This window comes from Miniopterus natalensis, chromosome 2 (assembly GCF_054644295.1).
Source record: "Miniopterus natalensis isolate mMinNat1 chromosome 2, mMinNat1.hap1, whole genome shotgun sequence".
Taxonomy (NCBI): domain Eukaryota; kingdom Metazoa; phylum Chordata; class Mammalia; order Chiroptera; family Miniopteridae; genus Miniopterus; species Miniopterus natalensis.
Window position 1 is genome coordinate 15,623,840 of NC_142082.1, and position 17,074 is coordinate 15,640,913.

Sequence of the window (17,074 nt, forward strand, 5' to 3'; positions counted from 1 at the left end):
CTTTTAAAAATTAGATTTAAAAATCATTTAATATGGTTACCTCCCCCTTAGTTTCCTAATGGCAATCAAAGTCTCAGTTTTTGAAGAATTCTCTATATTTTGGTTACTTTATTAGTTATCACTTCTATCAGAATATACATGCATTTTATTTTAAAATTGTTTTCAAATTATTGTCATACCAACGGTTTATAAAACAGATTCCCTTTTTGGGAAATATCTTTTGCTAACATCTATGTTACTCTTTAATTTTAAAGAAATTTCATATTATATGTACTTTAAAATGATGTCTCATATAATGATACAGAATTATGATTATGATTTCATGATCTGACTGACACCATTTACCCTAATGATTGCCATATTTAATTGTGTAGTAATTATTAGCATTTTTTTCTTTATCCATGAAAGACCCTATTTAAAATATTAAAGAGTTTTTCTCTCCTTATATAAAACTTACTTGAAAATCTTTTTTTTAAAGCTTAATATTTTCAGGCTCATTAAGGCTATACTTTCTTTTCCTATTTACAACTTAAAGATTAGACATTTTGGGGCGATCTTTCTTATGTGGGTTTCTTTTGTGCAGATTCCCATGCTGTCCACACCTGCTTCCTGGGGATTGCCAAATTTTTGTAAAGGTTCCTCGTATCTAAACATCAGCAATAGCTAAATAAATTATTTGGAACTGTTTTTCAAATATATTTTGATGTTACTTATAAAATATTGATTTATTTAAAGGTATTTTAATAATCATAGTAGCTTTTGGATCTTTTAAAAATAAGTGGATAGATAAGAACAACTATTGTTCCTGGCTTTGTACAGAATTTTCAACCTTGCAAAGAGGTTCTTATACTCAAAAAATTTGGGAAACACAGTTTGACATTGTTTAATGATAGCTGAACTTGTCACTTTGTGTTTTCATTTAGAGTGTGGGCTTTATTTCAAGTCTTTTTTTTTTATCTTTCCAATTATATTTCTTTTTTTTTTCTTTTGATTTGGTTCTTTGTTTCTTTCTTTGTTTCTATGTTTACTCCTCCTTCATTCTTCCTCCCTACCACCCTCTTTCCTGAACATACCAATATAGTAAATATTATAAATGTATCTATTAGAGAAGATAATATTTTGTAGAAGAGAGGTATGGAGTTAATTAAACTGGAAATTAATATTAGAAATCCTTTTTTTTTAAAAAAAGGATTTATCTTCCAAGGATAATGAAGAAGATACATCTTGTATAATTGAAAGTGATGAAGATTTGGAAATGGAGATGCTTAAGGTATGTTTAAAATTATGGAAAATTACTTCCAGTTCTTTCTAAAGGACATTTAATTAGGTAAAATATTACCTAATGATATTGCTATCAATTATGTAACATTAGATTTTGTTTTCCAATGCATAGTTCTTTATATCTTTCTATGGTCTATGAATAATGTTTTAGTCGTAGTATACTAATTTTTACAAACTAGAAAACATACTAATATGTTTTCTGTGTTCCCTTTTAGGTCACTTTCTTTTAATCTTTTAATCTTTTAATTTTTTCCTGGAGTGTGAGTTGCGATTCAGCTCTCCACTATTGAAATAGGTTTCTCTCTCATTATTTTTTGTTGCTGTTAATCCTTACCCGGGGATATTTTTTCCATTGATTTTTAGAGAGAGTGGAAGGGAGGGAGGGAGGAAGAGAGGGAGAGAAAGAGAGAAACATTGATGTGAGAGAAACACATTGATTGGTTGCCTCCCACTTGCACCCCTACTTGGGAACGGACTCAAACCTGCAACCTAGGTACCTGCCCTTGACCGGAAATCGAACCTTCGATCCTTTGGTCCAAAGGCAGACTCTCTTACCATTGAGCCACACTGGCCAGGGCTAGGTTTCTCTTTCTTCCCATTCATGTGCATCCCCTTTTACTTGGAAGTTCTATATTTATACATTCAATATTCTTTTATCTTTCTTTGGTTTTATTTACTATGAATATTTTATATTTATTACATATAGTTTTCTAGTGTTTTAGATTGTTCAGTTTTCTCCTGTTATCAAAATGAAATTGTTATTTTATAATTTGTTTATTTTCCACCTCTTTGCCCAACCTCCAATTTCTTTTTCAGGTCTTGTGAACCAAGGATGGGCAGTGAGAATGAAAAGTCTGAATTTAGCCAAATTAAGTAAAAATAAAAGTGCAGATGTTCACAGTTATGCATACTGTTTCTCATTTTTAGGTCCATGTGATTTTTTTTTTATTTTTATGAAATGAGATTAAGTTCCTGATTCTTTAGTTTTGAGGCAGAGTAATGGACTGTGATTAGGAATGTGGATTCTGAATTTAGATGTGGGTTCTAATCCCAGCTTCTCTACTTATTAGCTGTGTGACTTTGAGCAAGTTTCTTAGCCTTTTCAATACTCAGTTAACACTTGTAGTGATTATTATTTTTAATATGTTTTTATTGATTTCAGAGAGAGAAAGGGAGAGGGAGAGAGAGTTAGAAACATCAATGATAAGAGTCATTGATGGCTCCCTTCTGCACACTCCCTACTGGGGTGTGTGCCCTGACCAGAATCTAACCGTGACCTCCTGGTTCATAGCTTGATTCTCAACAACTGAGCCAAGCCAGCCGGGCAACAGTTGTAATTATTATTTAAGGTGTTACTTTTGAAGAGCTTAGTAGAGCCTGGCATTTTGTAAGTGTTTAATAATTATTAGCTAATAGTAATAATAGAACATAAATGCTCAATCATATTCTTTTATTAGTTAACCATTCTCTGAAGAGTGCTGTTGAGGTGTTGCATTTATAGGATACTTGCAGACTTCTATAAACGTATTATATATTGAACCTCTTAGAAGGCAACCTGGATGCTCATGTGAGAGAACTTTATTTTTAAAAATGCTTTTCTAAGTATGTTTGTTATCTTGAATAAACAATCAGGAACAGAACTTCTATTTTCCTTGTCCAGGCCTGAAACGAATACATTTAAAAAAAAATTTTTTTAAGCAAAATTTGTTAAATGGAAGTTTTAATTAAAAGAGAAAATTAGAATTGTGGTTTAATAATTCTTCCTGTCACTTCTCAGTAAAAAATTTTACAAATGAAACAACTTTGAAATATCCTAGCAGTCTTTAAATAGATAATCTTCATTTAAGAAAGGAAGTCAGAGCTCATGAACTGGGAAGTCACAGTTTGATTCCCTGTCAGGGCACATGCCTGGGTTACAGACTCGATCCCCGTTAGGGGGCGTGCAGGAGGCAGCCAGTCAGTGACTCCCATCGTTGATGTTTCTCTCTCTCTCTCCCTCTCTCTGAAATAAAAATTTAAAAAAATTAAAAAAAGAAAGGAAATCAGAGATTGTCAGACAAAATAAAAACAAAAAACTTTATTTCACATTTGTAATATTTCTTTTCTAAAATTATTTGAATCTTTTTGTTGTTGTTGTCTTGACAATATCAAAAACACATTTATGATTTGCTTATAGTTTAAACCTTATGCTTACTCAAGAAGAATATGAGTGACATGTGACATAGAGAAACTTGTTACAAAAATAACAGCAAAACCGGCATCTGCTTAGGAATTGAAGACACTGAAGTATGGTGAAGAGAAAAAATGTTTTAACTTATCTAAATTCAAAATTTATAACTCTCCCTAGGGACAGTTCGCTATATGCTATTAATGACCCCTGTTTATGCTGAAAGTATTCCATCTTCGGCCTTGTGCTTTAGAAACCCTTTTTGAGCACATATTTAAACTGTAGCACACATGTCCTTTTGTAGTATTGCTTGGCTCATCTGCCAGCTTTGAACAAAATTGTAGGCTGTGTTAATAATACTCTTTTTGTGTTCGGTGAAAAAGATATGACACTGTCTCTGGTTCTGCTTTTAAAATTATTTTTAAACTTTCAGTCTTTAGAAAACCTAAATAGTGGCACAGTAGATCCAACTCATTCAGAATGCACAGAAGTGGAAAGAAATTTGGATGTTCCTTCTGAAGAAGACGGAGATGAGGGTGAAATTGTTGAAGAGGAAGATAATGAAGGTTCGCACTGTAGTGGGTTTGAAGGGACTCCCCTCTGATGCCTACCACTGACTTTAGCTTAGGATCCAGTTTTTAAATGGTTTGGAGCTCAAGGATTTCGTGGCATACAGCTGATTAACTCCTATAAACTTGTCATGAAATCCCGTAGTGCTTTGGTTTTCATAAAGCACAGTCTTACTGTTTATAAAAGTAGAGTAATAGAAGTGTTGTGTCATTTGGTGACTGTGGTGATGTGAAACTTTTCATCCTGAATTTTGTATTTTCTCAAACTTATAATAAATTACTGGTAAAGAATCATTAATTATTGATAATAAACATTATTGTAAATGGCATAGGTACATAGTGTCTGTTTTGCAGGAGCTTATTACTTAAAACAAGCAGGACAATGTCAAATAGCAAAATAGACTGATTTTCATGCTTTATATACTTACTATAGTAAAGAATCTACTAAGTGAACCTACTATTATTTAAGTGTAAGTAGTCACATCTTTTATGTCAAACTATGGGGACTTCTCAAAAGTAGAACTCTCTCTAGAGCTAGATGTCATCAGTGTTACAATGTGGAAATTTAAAGTACATTTTATAGGTGGGAAATATATGAAGATGTTAAAAAAATGTTCCCCCCTTTGCTTTCTTATTAATACACATACGATATGTCCAAATCAATTTACTTTTCTGTTTAGAATTGTTAAAGCTGAGAAGTATAATGAACTTTCATTTGTTTAGAGGTGAATTATTTTGATTCTTTGGTGGTTCTTTCTTGGCCACTCTTGAACCCTTCAACCTGAGCAGAAAATGAAAATCAATTGGGTAAAGTTAACACAACTCCCTTGTGCTTTGCAGTTAGAATTTTGGTCAAAGATTTGGTGGAGTGGTAACTAAGATGAAGATTTTATTTTATCTATGGATTTCATTTGTAACTGTAATGTAATTTGTGATTACCGTAAGTTGAAAACGGCTATATTATAAAATTTGGATTGATATATCACTTGCTATGGTTGGGTCTAATGTTGATTTTTAGAAGTTATAGCAAATTCCAAAACATCGTTTTTTTAACAGTGCTGGCAAAGTGTGAACCACAACGAAGCTCTAATCCTTAGAATTAGGTAATTATCAAGGTGTTTCCCTAGAGTCATGATTGGTACCCAGAGGACCCAATTGGAGGGATATAAAAGACAGAAAACAGTAACCTTTGGTTCCTATCACTATATTCTTTACAAGAAGCCAATAAAATAAAACTTTTATTCCCTCTAACTTCTATTTTAACATAAGTACCCATTTTATTTTATTTTAAGACCATTCAATACCAGGACCGAATGCAGAGCAAGTTATTTGCCTCAAGACCTACTTTGGCCATTCCAGTTTTAAGCCGTGAGTGTAATCTCAAATTTTTTTTAATTTAAAATTTTTATTTTTATTAAGTTTTAGAGAGAGGAAGGGAGAGGGGGAGAGAGAGAGAAACTTCTATGTGAGAGTGAAACATCGGTCAGCTGCCTCCCACATGCCCCCTACTGGGGATCAAACCCGCAACCCAGGCACATGCCTCCTCAGGAAATCGAATTGGTACACTTTCGGGGCGTGGGCTGATGCCCAACCAGCTGAGCCAGGACCATAGTCTCAGTTAATTAAATTGCATATTTACTATATTCCTCACAAGGGAAAAAAGCGAATAATCCATCCATTTAATAGTAACAGCACAACTTTACTATAGTTTATATATGTGACACTGTATTTCCTATAAGTGAATACAAAGTTAGTTTGAAGTAATATTTATATAAAATTCATGCCTGTAAATTATTTTTATAAGCAATGAAAAATGGTTTTCCTTACCATAGAGAGTTCTGGGTAGAAACTAGTTTAAATACACTAGTAAATTAATCTTAATTTAATGCTGACTTGTTTTTCATTAAGTAAATATCAAGGAGCCTGTTTTGTCCATCTTATTATCCAAAGCATACTGATGTAACAGAAATTTGTAAGACAGCAGTTTGAAGAACAGTGATAATCTTACTATTTTAAATGTATTTAAATATATTTACATTGAAGGGGGCACATTTACAAATATTAATGTGAGATGTGGAACGAGTAAATTTGAATACAGCTAATAAGAATGTAGATATCTAGATTGGATTTTTTTCTCTTCTGGGAATTTAAAATTTAATCCATGGAAAAATTAATTGTTCTTTTTGATCTAAAATTAATAAATAACAATTATGTCCTACATACAGAAAAATGCATATAAATGTACAGATCAATGAATTTTCACAAATTAGGTACCCTGTATAAGCACTCAGATAAGGAAGCATACGTTGTTAGCACATGAGAAGATCACCTTTCCAATTGATTTTTTCCTCAGTATTTTATTTAAAAAGTGTTTGAAGATATACAGTAAAGTTGAAAGAGTTTTTTTACTTCATAGTAAAAATACCTGTATATTCAACATTTTACTGCACTTGCTTTATCACATATTTATTGATCATCTCTACCCATTCCTTGATCCATCCAGTGTTTAAAATGCATCTCAAGGCAAATGTGGACATCATAACACTTCCCCTAAGTGCTTCAGCATATAAATCATTAACTATATTTCAATATTTATTTATTTATTTTTCTTTTGATGTGAAATTTACATACAAGGAAATGGTCAAACTTTAAATGTATGTACAGTTACAAATCTTAAGTGCACATGTAACGTATCCATGTAACCTAAATTTAAAGTTCTAGGGTTCGTACGTACATTTTTGTATTGAAGCTCAGAAATGTAAAAGAAATTCTATTGGAGGAAGTGGAGAAGTTAAATGGGTTTCCACTTGTCTCTTGGGTTTCTTCTTAGTAAAACAAAATAGCTTTTTGTGTTTTCACTCTCCAGGGTTCAGTGGAAAGTGATTCATTCTGTATTGGAAGAAAGAAGAGATAATGTTGTTGTCATGGCAACTGGTAAGTTTACTTAAGGAAATAACCTAATCCTTTAAAAATAAAACTTAAAGATTTTTAAATGCCTAATCTTTCATTAAACTCTCAAAATACAAATATAGTATTTCCCCCTTATCCAAGGTTTCACTTTCTGTGGTTTCAGTTACCTACTGTCTGTCATCCATGGTCCGAAAATATTACATGGAAAATTCCAGAAATACACAATGCATAAGTAAAGTGCTCACCATTCTGAGTAGTGGGATGAAATCTTTCACAGTCTCACTCCACTCTGTCCTGTACAGGACGTGAATCATCCTTTCGTCCAGTGTATCCACACTGTAGACGCTCCCTGTCCGTCAGTCACTTAGTAGCTGTCTCTGTTATCAGATCTACTGCCACAGCAATGCAGTGCTTGTGTTCAGGTAATCTTTGTTTTACTTAATAATGGCCCCAAAGCACAAGAGTAGTGATGCTGGCAATTTGGATATGCCAGAGAGAAGCCATAAAGTGCTGCCTTCAAGTGAGTACATTACAATAAGATATTTTGAGAGACAGACTGCATTCACATAACTGTATTTCAGTATATTGTTATAATTGTTTTACTTTGTTATTAGTTATTGTTAAAATCTTACTCTGCCTAATTTATAAATTAAACTTTATCATAGGTGTGTATAGGAAAGAAGGTTGTATGTATTGGGTTCTGTACTATCCATGGCTTCAGGCATCCCCTGGAGGTTTTGGAACATACCCCTCATGGATAATGGGGCCAACTGTACAAACACAAACGGTGTAAAATATAGAAGAGAGTGAACTGAGAGTAGATGCTTAAGTTTGTGCATGAATTACCTCTTACGAAGATAGCATATTAGTAAGTGATCCTTCAACTCATTCAGGTGCATTGTAAGGAGAAATCAAAGTACCAAGGCTTTATTTTTATTTCAGTGAGCATTTTATCTTTATTTCAAGGCTATGGAAAGAGCTTGTGCTTCCAGTATCCCCCTGTTTATGTAGGCGGGATCGGCATTGTCATCTCTCCCCTTATTTCTCTGATGGAAGACCAAGTGCTCCAGCTTGAGTAAGTAATGTTTTCTTTGCCACATTGTCACCTTTTTCTTCTCTTCTGTGAAGGAAACATCTGATCTATTATGTATTTTAAAATCTAGTTCCTAGTAACACATTTCTGTAAGTGTTGTTTTACTTTTATAAGTAATAAGTGACATGCTAGTGGAAGAACTTATCTTCTTTCTTGAGTTCTTTGTAATTCAAGGCCACCAGGTGGCCGCAAGAAAAAAATTTTTTAAAGCAAACTTTATGCCACTTTAAATTGCATACCTCAGAATTTTGTTCTCTTTCAGTTACCCTTGCTCTTTAGCTCGGTATGAAGTATATACATGGAAGCCTATATCTTAATTATGAAAACATTTTAGACATCTTTAACTCGAGTTTGCAATCTTTTTGAAAAAACTCACCTTAACCTGCCTTCTAATAGGGCCCTTGAAGGAATTTATCAAGTTAGTGAATTATAAAAAGAGTGAGGATTACAAAGAAGAGGAATATATTTTTTAAAGAATATTTCTTTATTCCTTCTCGCTTCAGAATGAAGTTGATATTTATAGTGTGTACATGGCTCCAGAATGTGTGTTTTTTTCTTATAGAATGTCCAACATTTCAGCTTGTTTTCTGGGATCAGCACAGTCGCAAAAGGTTCTAAAGGATATTAAATTGTGAGTAATTTATATGATTTCTGATCAGGTTTCTGGGATGTGTGAGAGAATTTTGTATACAAAAAAATTGTATTTAGTGCATAAACGAAATGTCCATGATGTAAAAATGTACTTTCTTTTTATAGTGTATTTACAGAACTATTAATTTAAAAATCTTTCAAACTGAAAGATTACAATTCTCGACTGTAATGTTGGCATTGTAATCATAGGATTGTAAAACTCTGCTTTTGTAAGAGAACTTGGAGAGTATCTGGTTTTACTACATTTTACAGATGAGGAAACTGAGGCTCAAAGTAAGTTGCCCAAAAAATCACTCACTCAATGAATAAATAGCTGAGCAGGGACTAGATTCTACATTTCTTGCCCAACTAATCTCATTATGACATAATTCCTTACTAGAATAAAATTGTCAGACACACAGAGAAATATGTGTGTGTATATATATATATATAACATATATATATATATATATAAACTTATGTGTATATTACTACACATACGCACATGTATTTACCGAGTATTGATAACAAATATCATATATGCAAATGCCGAGTAAATGCATATAAGTATGTAACCGAAACTCCTATGAAGATATACAGTATTACTGTCACTCAGAAAGCTCCTTTATGTTCTGTCCCCACTTTTCCTTCATCGTAAAGCAGACCACTGTTCTAATTTTTTCTACCACACTTTTGTTTTGCTTGTTCTAGAACTTCACGTAAATGGAGTCATACAATGGGAACTCTTTTCTGTAAGACTTCTTTCATTCAGCATCATGTCTTGGGATCCTCCATGCATGTATCTGCTTGTTTTTTTAATACCAGAGTGGTATTTAAAAATATTTTTTTATCTTCACCCAAGGATGTGTTTATTGATTTTAGAGAGAAACTTAATGCTGAGTGCTCCCTGATAGGCATTGTCAGTTTTTATGTGGATGGGTTGAAGTGAAATCAAAGAACAGTATATGTGTGTATATGTATATAATATTCATTTAGTTTTTAGTAATTAGCATAATGTATTATTTAAATATTTATCAGGTATTACGGTTTTAAGTTGTAATTCACTAGGTTATTGTTTTCTTTATTGTATTATATTTCCTGTCTTGTTTTATTGTGTTGTTTGTGTTTTTTTTGAGGAAATATAACTGTTTTATTTGTAATGCCCCAATGCTTGAGTTCTTTTTAAACAGCTTTATTGAGACATAATTCACATACTATGCAATTCAGCCATTTAAAATATATAATTCACTGCTTTGTTGTTGTTTGTTTTGTTTTTATAGAGGGAAATACCGGATTGTATACTTGACTCCAGAATTCTGTTCAGGTAACTTGTACCTACTTCAGCAACTTGAGGCTGATATTGGTAAGTGATAAAATAGGATCCTTTTAAGTATTTATTGAATCAAGTTACTCTTTAAAGTTAAACTTATGGATGAATATTGGATTTCACTTCTGTTAAAGTTTATTTCAAACATTAACTTTTCCAAGAAATCTCTGACTCTCCAAATTGGTGTCTGTCCTGTCTTCTCTCACAGAATTCTATAATTCCTTCTGCCATAGAAATTAGGCTCCTGTATTATAATTACCTGTTTATATATGCTGTCTTTTGCTACATTATAAACTTTTTAAGGAAAAAAAATACCATTCTTATTTATTTATATTTTCCTAGTGCAGTGCCTGGCACATAGTAGGCATTTAAGTGTATTGTTGAATGAGTGTTGAGTCTTAGATTCTAAGAAATTATAATTTTCCTTTATTATATATTTTGAATCTAAATTAAATCAATGTAGTGGTTCTTTACTCTTGTTGTCCAAGAGAATCACCTTTCAAATTTTTGAAAAATGTAGGATCCTCAACCTTGAAAATTCTGACTTAATGCCTGGACTGGGGCCCTGGCATCTGTAGCTTTTCACAGGTAATTTTGATGTGTAGTCAAGGTTGGAAACCACAGTACTTTTGATTATGTGCCACCAGTGAGTATGATTAATTTAAAAAATTAGGTAATAAGTTAGAACTTTTTTCTTAGAAAATTTAAATATAGAATTAGTCAAAAGCTGACACCATTTTTTTAAAAAAATTTTTTGTCTGGTTTTTCCTTTTAAAAAAAAAAAATCTTTATTGATTTCAGAGAGAGGAAGGGAGAGGGAGAGAGAGAGATAGAAACATCAATGATGAGTGAGTCATTGATCGGCTGCCTCCTGCACCCCCCTTGCTGGGGATCGAGCCCACAACCTGGGCATGTGCCCTGACCGGGAATCGAACCACAATCTCCTAGATCCTAGGTCAATGCTCAACCACTGAGCCATGCCCATCTGGGCTGGTTTTTCCTTCTTGATGGTCAAGCTCAGCTATCCAAGAGTAGCTATCAAGGCTTCTATTGCAAATGCACACATTTCAGACATTCAGTTGAACCAACCAATATTAGTTTTCTAATATTATATAATCTTATATAATTATATATTAAAATAATTTCACATAGGCAGAGTTTTCAACATTGCAATACCTCATTTAATGGTTACTTGCATGTAACTCTAGGAGAGCAATTAACGTTTTTTCTTACGGTATAATTAAAACACATTTGTGTCTTTTTAGTATGTGTTAAATACTAACAAAAGAATGAGGGGAGAAATTAACATTTGAGTAAATATATTGCCAAAGAGAGCTTCCATCAACTGTTAAAATTCCTTATTGGAATATTATATTTTTGCCTTTAATGGGAAACAAATTTAGTGTGTCTCCTATTAGGTTGTATGAAGTTCTTGTGAATATTTTACTTTAGATTAAGTCTAACTACCTTAGAGACATAAATTGTCTGGATTTATTGTAAAAGCTGGAGTCAGTGTCCATAGTGGTCTGGATGTGTTTTGTTCTATTTTAGCATTTTCTTTGTTACTGTGATGGAGTTAATAATCAGTTTAAGTCTGTGCTTGGATCCTTTGACAGGTAGTTCTAATTCTCTATTTTTATTTTTCATAGTAGATTAAATTATGGACGCTGTAAGCATTGCAGCACAATACTGTGCATATGATAGATGAAAATGCTCATTTTGGTTGACTCTCAGTGTTGAACAAAAGGGGATACATTCTTTTTGAAATATTTTTCTTTGGCTTTTGTTTGCAGGAAATTGTAAAATGCTCTCAAAAGTGAATATACTCAGAATTTTATTTGTACAGTAGTCTGACATTTAGCTAATCAAATTGTAAAGTTTTATGATAAATGTTACATTATTTAAGTAGTATGGATTTATAACAGAAGCAGCAAACATAATTTATATGGAGATTCCTAAAACCAAACACACTTGTAATTGTCATTTAACAAAAGACAATTACAAGCATGTAATAAAGCTTGAGTGATAGGTATACCTAAACGAAATATCTATAGGACCTGGTCAGACACTTGGACTTGCACATTTAAAATGAAAGTTGGCAAAAGCTTGCCTAGACTTGTTGTGAGGGACAGAGTTCAGCTTCATTAAAAGGTAGTTAGTCAAACCTGTAAGTTAAAAAAAAGTTTATTTTAGAGAGAGGAAGGGAGATAGGGAGGGAAGGAGAGAGAGAGAGAGAGAGGAGGAACATCTATGTGAGAGAAAAACATCAATCTGTTGCTACCTGCATGCGCGCCGATGGGGGATCGAACCCACAACCTAGGTATGTGCCTTTACTGGGAATTGAACCCGCCACCTTTTGGTGTACCAGATGACACTTCAACCAACTGAGCCACAGTGGCCAGGGCCAAACCTGTAATTTTAAGGAAGATTTTATTTATTTATTTTATTTTTAAAAAATATACCTTTATTGATTTCAGAGACAGGAAAGGAGAGGGAGAGAGAGAGAGAGAAATATCAGTGCTGAGAGAAAGTCATTGATCAGCTGCCTCCTGAATGTCCCCTACTGGGGATTGAGCCTGAAACCCTGGCATGTGCCCTGACTGGGAATTGAACAGTGATCTCCTGGATTATAGGTCGTTGCTCAACCACTGAGTCACGTGGGCTGGGCTGTATTAGCATTTATGTGAGAGTGATCTAATTTAATCTTCAGAGTAACTAATAAATGTTAGAGACTATTAACTATCATGTTTTAATACTGGCATTTTAGAGGAACTCTGTGTAATATAATATGTGACCAGTCATGGATAGTCACACACTTAATCTCACCAGAAATGTGCTGATTCTCTCTCTTGATGGCTAATCAATGAGATAAAATTAAAAGTATTACCAAAGAGAAATAGAAAAGCTCTTTTTTCAGGGTATTATCATTACAGATGGTTCATTAGTGATAGTCTTGAGGACAGGTAATGATAAGTATTTCATTTCTCTGAGGAATGATGATGAAAGCTGAAATCCAGTAAATACGTTGTTTGAATAATATACAAATGTTTCCTTCTTTTATCTGTATACTTTTAATCTCTTTATTTCCCCGCTTCTCAGTAATGATTTTTGGTGTGATCTGATGTTACCTATGCTGGTGTTTTCATATGAACCAAATAGTTTGATTTTATTATTCTTTGTGTAATAGTGATGTATTCTAAGTGAAGAAGGTGATACTGACTTAGATGAAATTATTCCTTCTTTTCGAACTTTAATTTATTTTCCCCATTTCTTTCTTTCTTTTTTTTATAGGTATTACACTGATTGCCGTGGATGAGGCACACTGTATTTCTGAGTGGGGACATGATTTTAGAGATTCCTTCAGGATGTTGGGCTCCTTGAAGGCAGCGTTCCCGTTGGTAAGCTTCGTCAAGTACCGTGTCTTTGACGCCATCCCCTGGTATTTGCCCCCTCATTCTCTAGGTTCCAGCTACCCTCTTCTCCTTGACTTTTGTCAAACATACCAGCCATGCTCCTTTGTCAGGGCTTTGTTCCCACTCTTTCCTGTCCCTGAATACTTTTCACCCAGGTAATTCACATGGTGTGATCCCTTATTTCTCTCAGATCTTTGCTAAAATATTTCTTATTCACTTAGGCCTCCTAGGCCACCATAGGAAAAATTTCAAATTAACCCTTTCTCCAACATTCAACATTTCTCATATTCCTTTGCTACTTTTTAATAGCACTTATCACTGTTTAACTTACCGTATTTTATTTTGTCTATTGTCTGTGGGTCCCCACTAGAATATTCTTTGTGGGGAGGAGTTTTGATGTATTGGCTTATAAACTCTAGAACAGTATATGACATATGACAGGTACTCTGTAAATAAGTGGGTAAATGAATCTGATGAGAAAGCCGAGAATCAGAGAAGTAACTTTCTCAGAGGTAGTGAGCAGTAGAGTTGGGCAACAGTTATACACTACGACACTGCTAGTTTCTAAAGCAAACAATTTGAAAGAAATATGAAACTTAGTTTCTGCCCTAAAATAGCTCATAGTCCAGTAAAGGAGTTTAGACTCATACCTAAAAAAAATAGAAGTAATAGTGCCAAACAATAAATGGTGTATGGAACAGTACAAATAATATAGAAAGATCAATATTGTTACTAGTACATGTAATAGAGAAAGAAGATATTTGTATGGTGACAGTCACGGGGCCAGTGTACCTTGAGGACTGCTTTCCATTAATTTAGAATGGTTTTAGGTAAGCTTTTGGAAACTAGGAAAATTGCTTCCTATAATCCTTTCCTAGGCCTTTGATTCTAGAAGGATTGTGTTAGAGGAGTTTTAAATATTTTATGCAGTTCTTAAACGTGTTTTAGTGTTGAATTAAGTCTATTATTATGTCTGGCTTTGGACTCCATTGGATTATTTTCATTTCTTGAAATGATTCAATATTGCCCAGAACGTTAGTCAAGCAATGGCTGAGAAAATCTTTTTCCCCTAGTGTTTTCATGAATCCTTTTATTAGCTAAGTGGTGAGAAATGCCACCTGGTGGTTGTGTGACTTGCATTTTCCTCACTGTTCTCAGTGTCTTTTTTCCTCCTTCCAATTGCAGTTACACTGGGACAACTGGTATAAACCTGCAGTGCTTCATACATTATTTCAATAAGTTCAAAAATAGCGTAGAAATCACTAAACTGTTTGGCACAAGATTCCATTTTGGAGAGAGTCAGACAAAATGAGTCTCAAGAAAGAGAAGCCAGGCAGAAAGCTCTACATCAGTCTAAAAGTTCTATAAAATTCAAATAAGAGGAAATGTGAGATCCACCAGACAAGTCAGTTCTTTCCATTGCTTTCTTCTGAGTCCTTTCACAAAGATCAGTGCACAGTACACACTCAATAACTAATTGGAATGAGTGAATGAGGCATCAGAATGTTAACTGACTAGGACCAGCCCGGAGCTGGTCTGCCTCTGGCCCGCTAGTAGTGTGTGGGTTCTTGACTTTGTGCAGGAAAGATTTCATGATCCATGTCCAGGCGATTTTGAGAGTATATTTATTAAAGCTGGGGACAGTGAAACTAAGGAAGAGCTCAGGGTAGAAGAAGCAACAGAAGAGAGCTTAGGCGGTGCTCTGCTTTGGCTCCCTAGAAACGTAATAGGAAAGCAGAGAGACAAGGCAGGGCTGCTGTTAGCTCCCTGGGAAGTAAAAGTCACAGTGAAAGAAGTGAGCCAAGGTGGGGCCTCTTTTACCTCACTGGAAAATTAGAGAAAAAGGGGGCCTTGGAGACAGGTTCAGGGAGTAAACCCAGGACAAGCTGCCGCTGCCCACTGCTCTCCTGATTGCAAGGCTTGTGGGGCCCTTAGAGTTTAGGAGAAAGAAAATAAAAAGTTCATGCCCGAAGGGGCATGGGTGCACTCCAGAGAGAAGCCACACTGGCATCCTTTGTCTTGAGCGGTTTATCTCTCTTCTGTGGTTGAGAAACTTAGGGGAGGGTTTCAGCAGAATATTAATCAGCTTTACAGGTACATTTTTAATATGCTGACACATTAAAATGAGCGTGTAGGGGAGTTTGGGATTATTCTCTGGTCAGGTTCACTGTTTTACTTTGATCTTGGGTCTGTCTTGCTTTAATTGAGTTTTTGTTATTTGTTCCCCCGACTTCATTGTCCTTGGGTTTGGCTGGTACAAGTGGCATTAATTGGGTCTTTGTTCTCTGTCTCCCCAACCAGGGTGATTTAAGCTATTTATTCTCTGGTTAGGGAGGAGAAGCATAAACCATTTGTTCTTAAGTGTCCTTGGTCAGGGAAGATAGGTCTTGCAGTCTGTAAGTTGTTCAAATTGTCCTTGTTAAATTATTTTGTCTCAGTTTCCCCATTCTACTTGCCTAGGAATTTTCCTAACTTCTTACTGTCCTGCCTTAGTATTATGGATTACAAAGTTAGAATTAACAACATGACCCAATTTAGAAGCAGATGGAATAGTTATAATTCTCTGAATCTGTAGGTCCAACACCATTGAAGTATATGACTATATCATTCCTAAATTTATAGTCACAAGATTAATTTTTATTTTAGTGCTTGTTTTAGCAAAACTTGACACTTATTACCAAGGAAACAAATTTTTGCCAGCTTTTAAAGAATAAGAGTTTTATGAGTTAAGAACTTGATATAGGTAACAGTATAACTTATCATCCATAACAGTTCGCTTTTGACAATTAAGGGTACAAGCTGTTAATAATTATGTTGTGATGACAGCATAAACTGGGAGTGTCGCAGCAAACCAGGTTGTATGGTCACCTTTCTCATAACCAACCTACATATTATTTTTAAGCTTCATCCTACTTTATAAATTTGAAATGTCATAAATCACAACAAGCTTCTAAGAGAAGAGATTCTATTCATTTCTGAAGTGAAAGTAAATAACTATTGTTTCTTTAATATATTTTATTATTTTATTCCATTCTCTATTTGTGGAAGCAACATTCTTAACTGACTTTCTAGAGTGTTGGAGACAAAAGACTGAATTTATAATGATTTTTTTCACTGTTAGCTGGTCACTTGAATAGGGAGTTCCTAGTGGCAAAGTAGGAATTTTTGTTAGAACAGAATCTAACATCATGTAGCCTTCTCTGTCTCATATTTTGATGAAAAAACCGAGGCCAGGAGAAGTTAACCCTTGCCATTCAGTGGCAAATCTGGGAGTAGTGCCTGTGGCTCTGAAGTTTTTGTATGGAATTCTTTTCACTTGTTGCAATAACAGTAATAGCTGAAATTTTTTGAGTGCTTCCTGTGTACTATGCATTATGTTCAGTGCATAAGATGTTTTATCTCATTTGGTCTTCACAATAACTTTATGAGATTGTTGCTATTATTTGAAGCCATTTTATAGATGAAGAAACCAAAGTATAGAGAGTGAAACAAGTAGCTCAAAATCTCACATCTAGTTAGGGGTAAATGTGGTGTATCTAAGAGCTATTTTATGAGGATATTATTTACTATATTTGTAGCGGGCCAAAAAGAATATTTTAAGAGCCCCGACCAGGTAGCTCAGTTGGTTGGAGCGTCTTCCCAATACAGCAAGATTGCGGGTTCAATCCCAGGTCAGGACACATA

General features: G+C 34.2%; 1 protein-coding gene across 8 annotated transcripts in view; it reads left to right on the forward strand.

Moving 5' to 3' along the window:
* The window catches only part of WRN (WRN RecQ like helicase), a 99,711-nt gene that overhangs the window by 37,577 nt on the left and 45,060 nt on the right, over nt 1–17,074 (forward strand). For 5 of the 8 annotated variants that reach the window (XM_087814152.1, XM_016209082.2, XM_016209086.2 and 2 more), the window contains 9 exons: nt 1,190–1,270; nt 3,882–4,014; nt 5,310–5,385; nt 6,884–6,951; nt 7,230–7,349; nt 7,894–8,002; nt 8,583–8,651; nt 9,931–10,013; nt 13,269–13,375. In XM_087814152.1, the coding sequence (XP_087670278.1) occupies nt 1,190–1,270; nt 3,882–4,014; nt 5,310–5,385; nt 6,884–6,951; nt 7,230–7,349; nt 7,894–8,002; nt 8,583–8,651; nt 9,931–10,013; nt 13,269–13,375 (846 nt within the window). The remainder of the gene's footprint in view (nt 1–1,189; nt 1,271–3,881; nt 4,015–5,309; nt 5,386–6,883; nt 6,952–7,229; nt 7,350–7,893; nt 8,003–8,582; nt 8,652–9,930; nt 10,014–13,268; nt 13,376–17,074) is intronic. The other 3 variants (XM_087814153.1, XM_016209084.2, XM_016209087.2) reach the window with 1 other exon arrangement.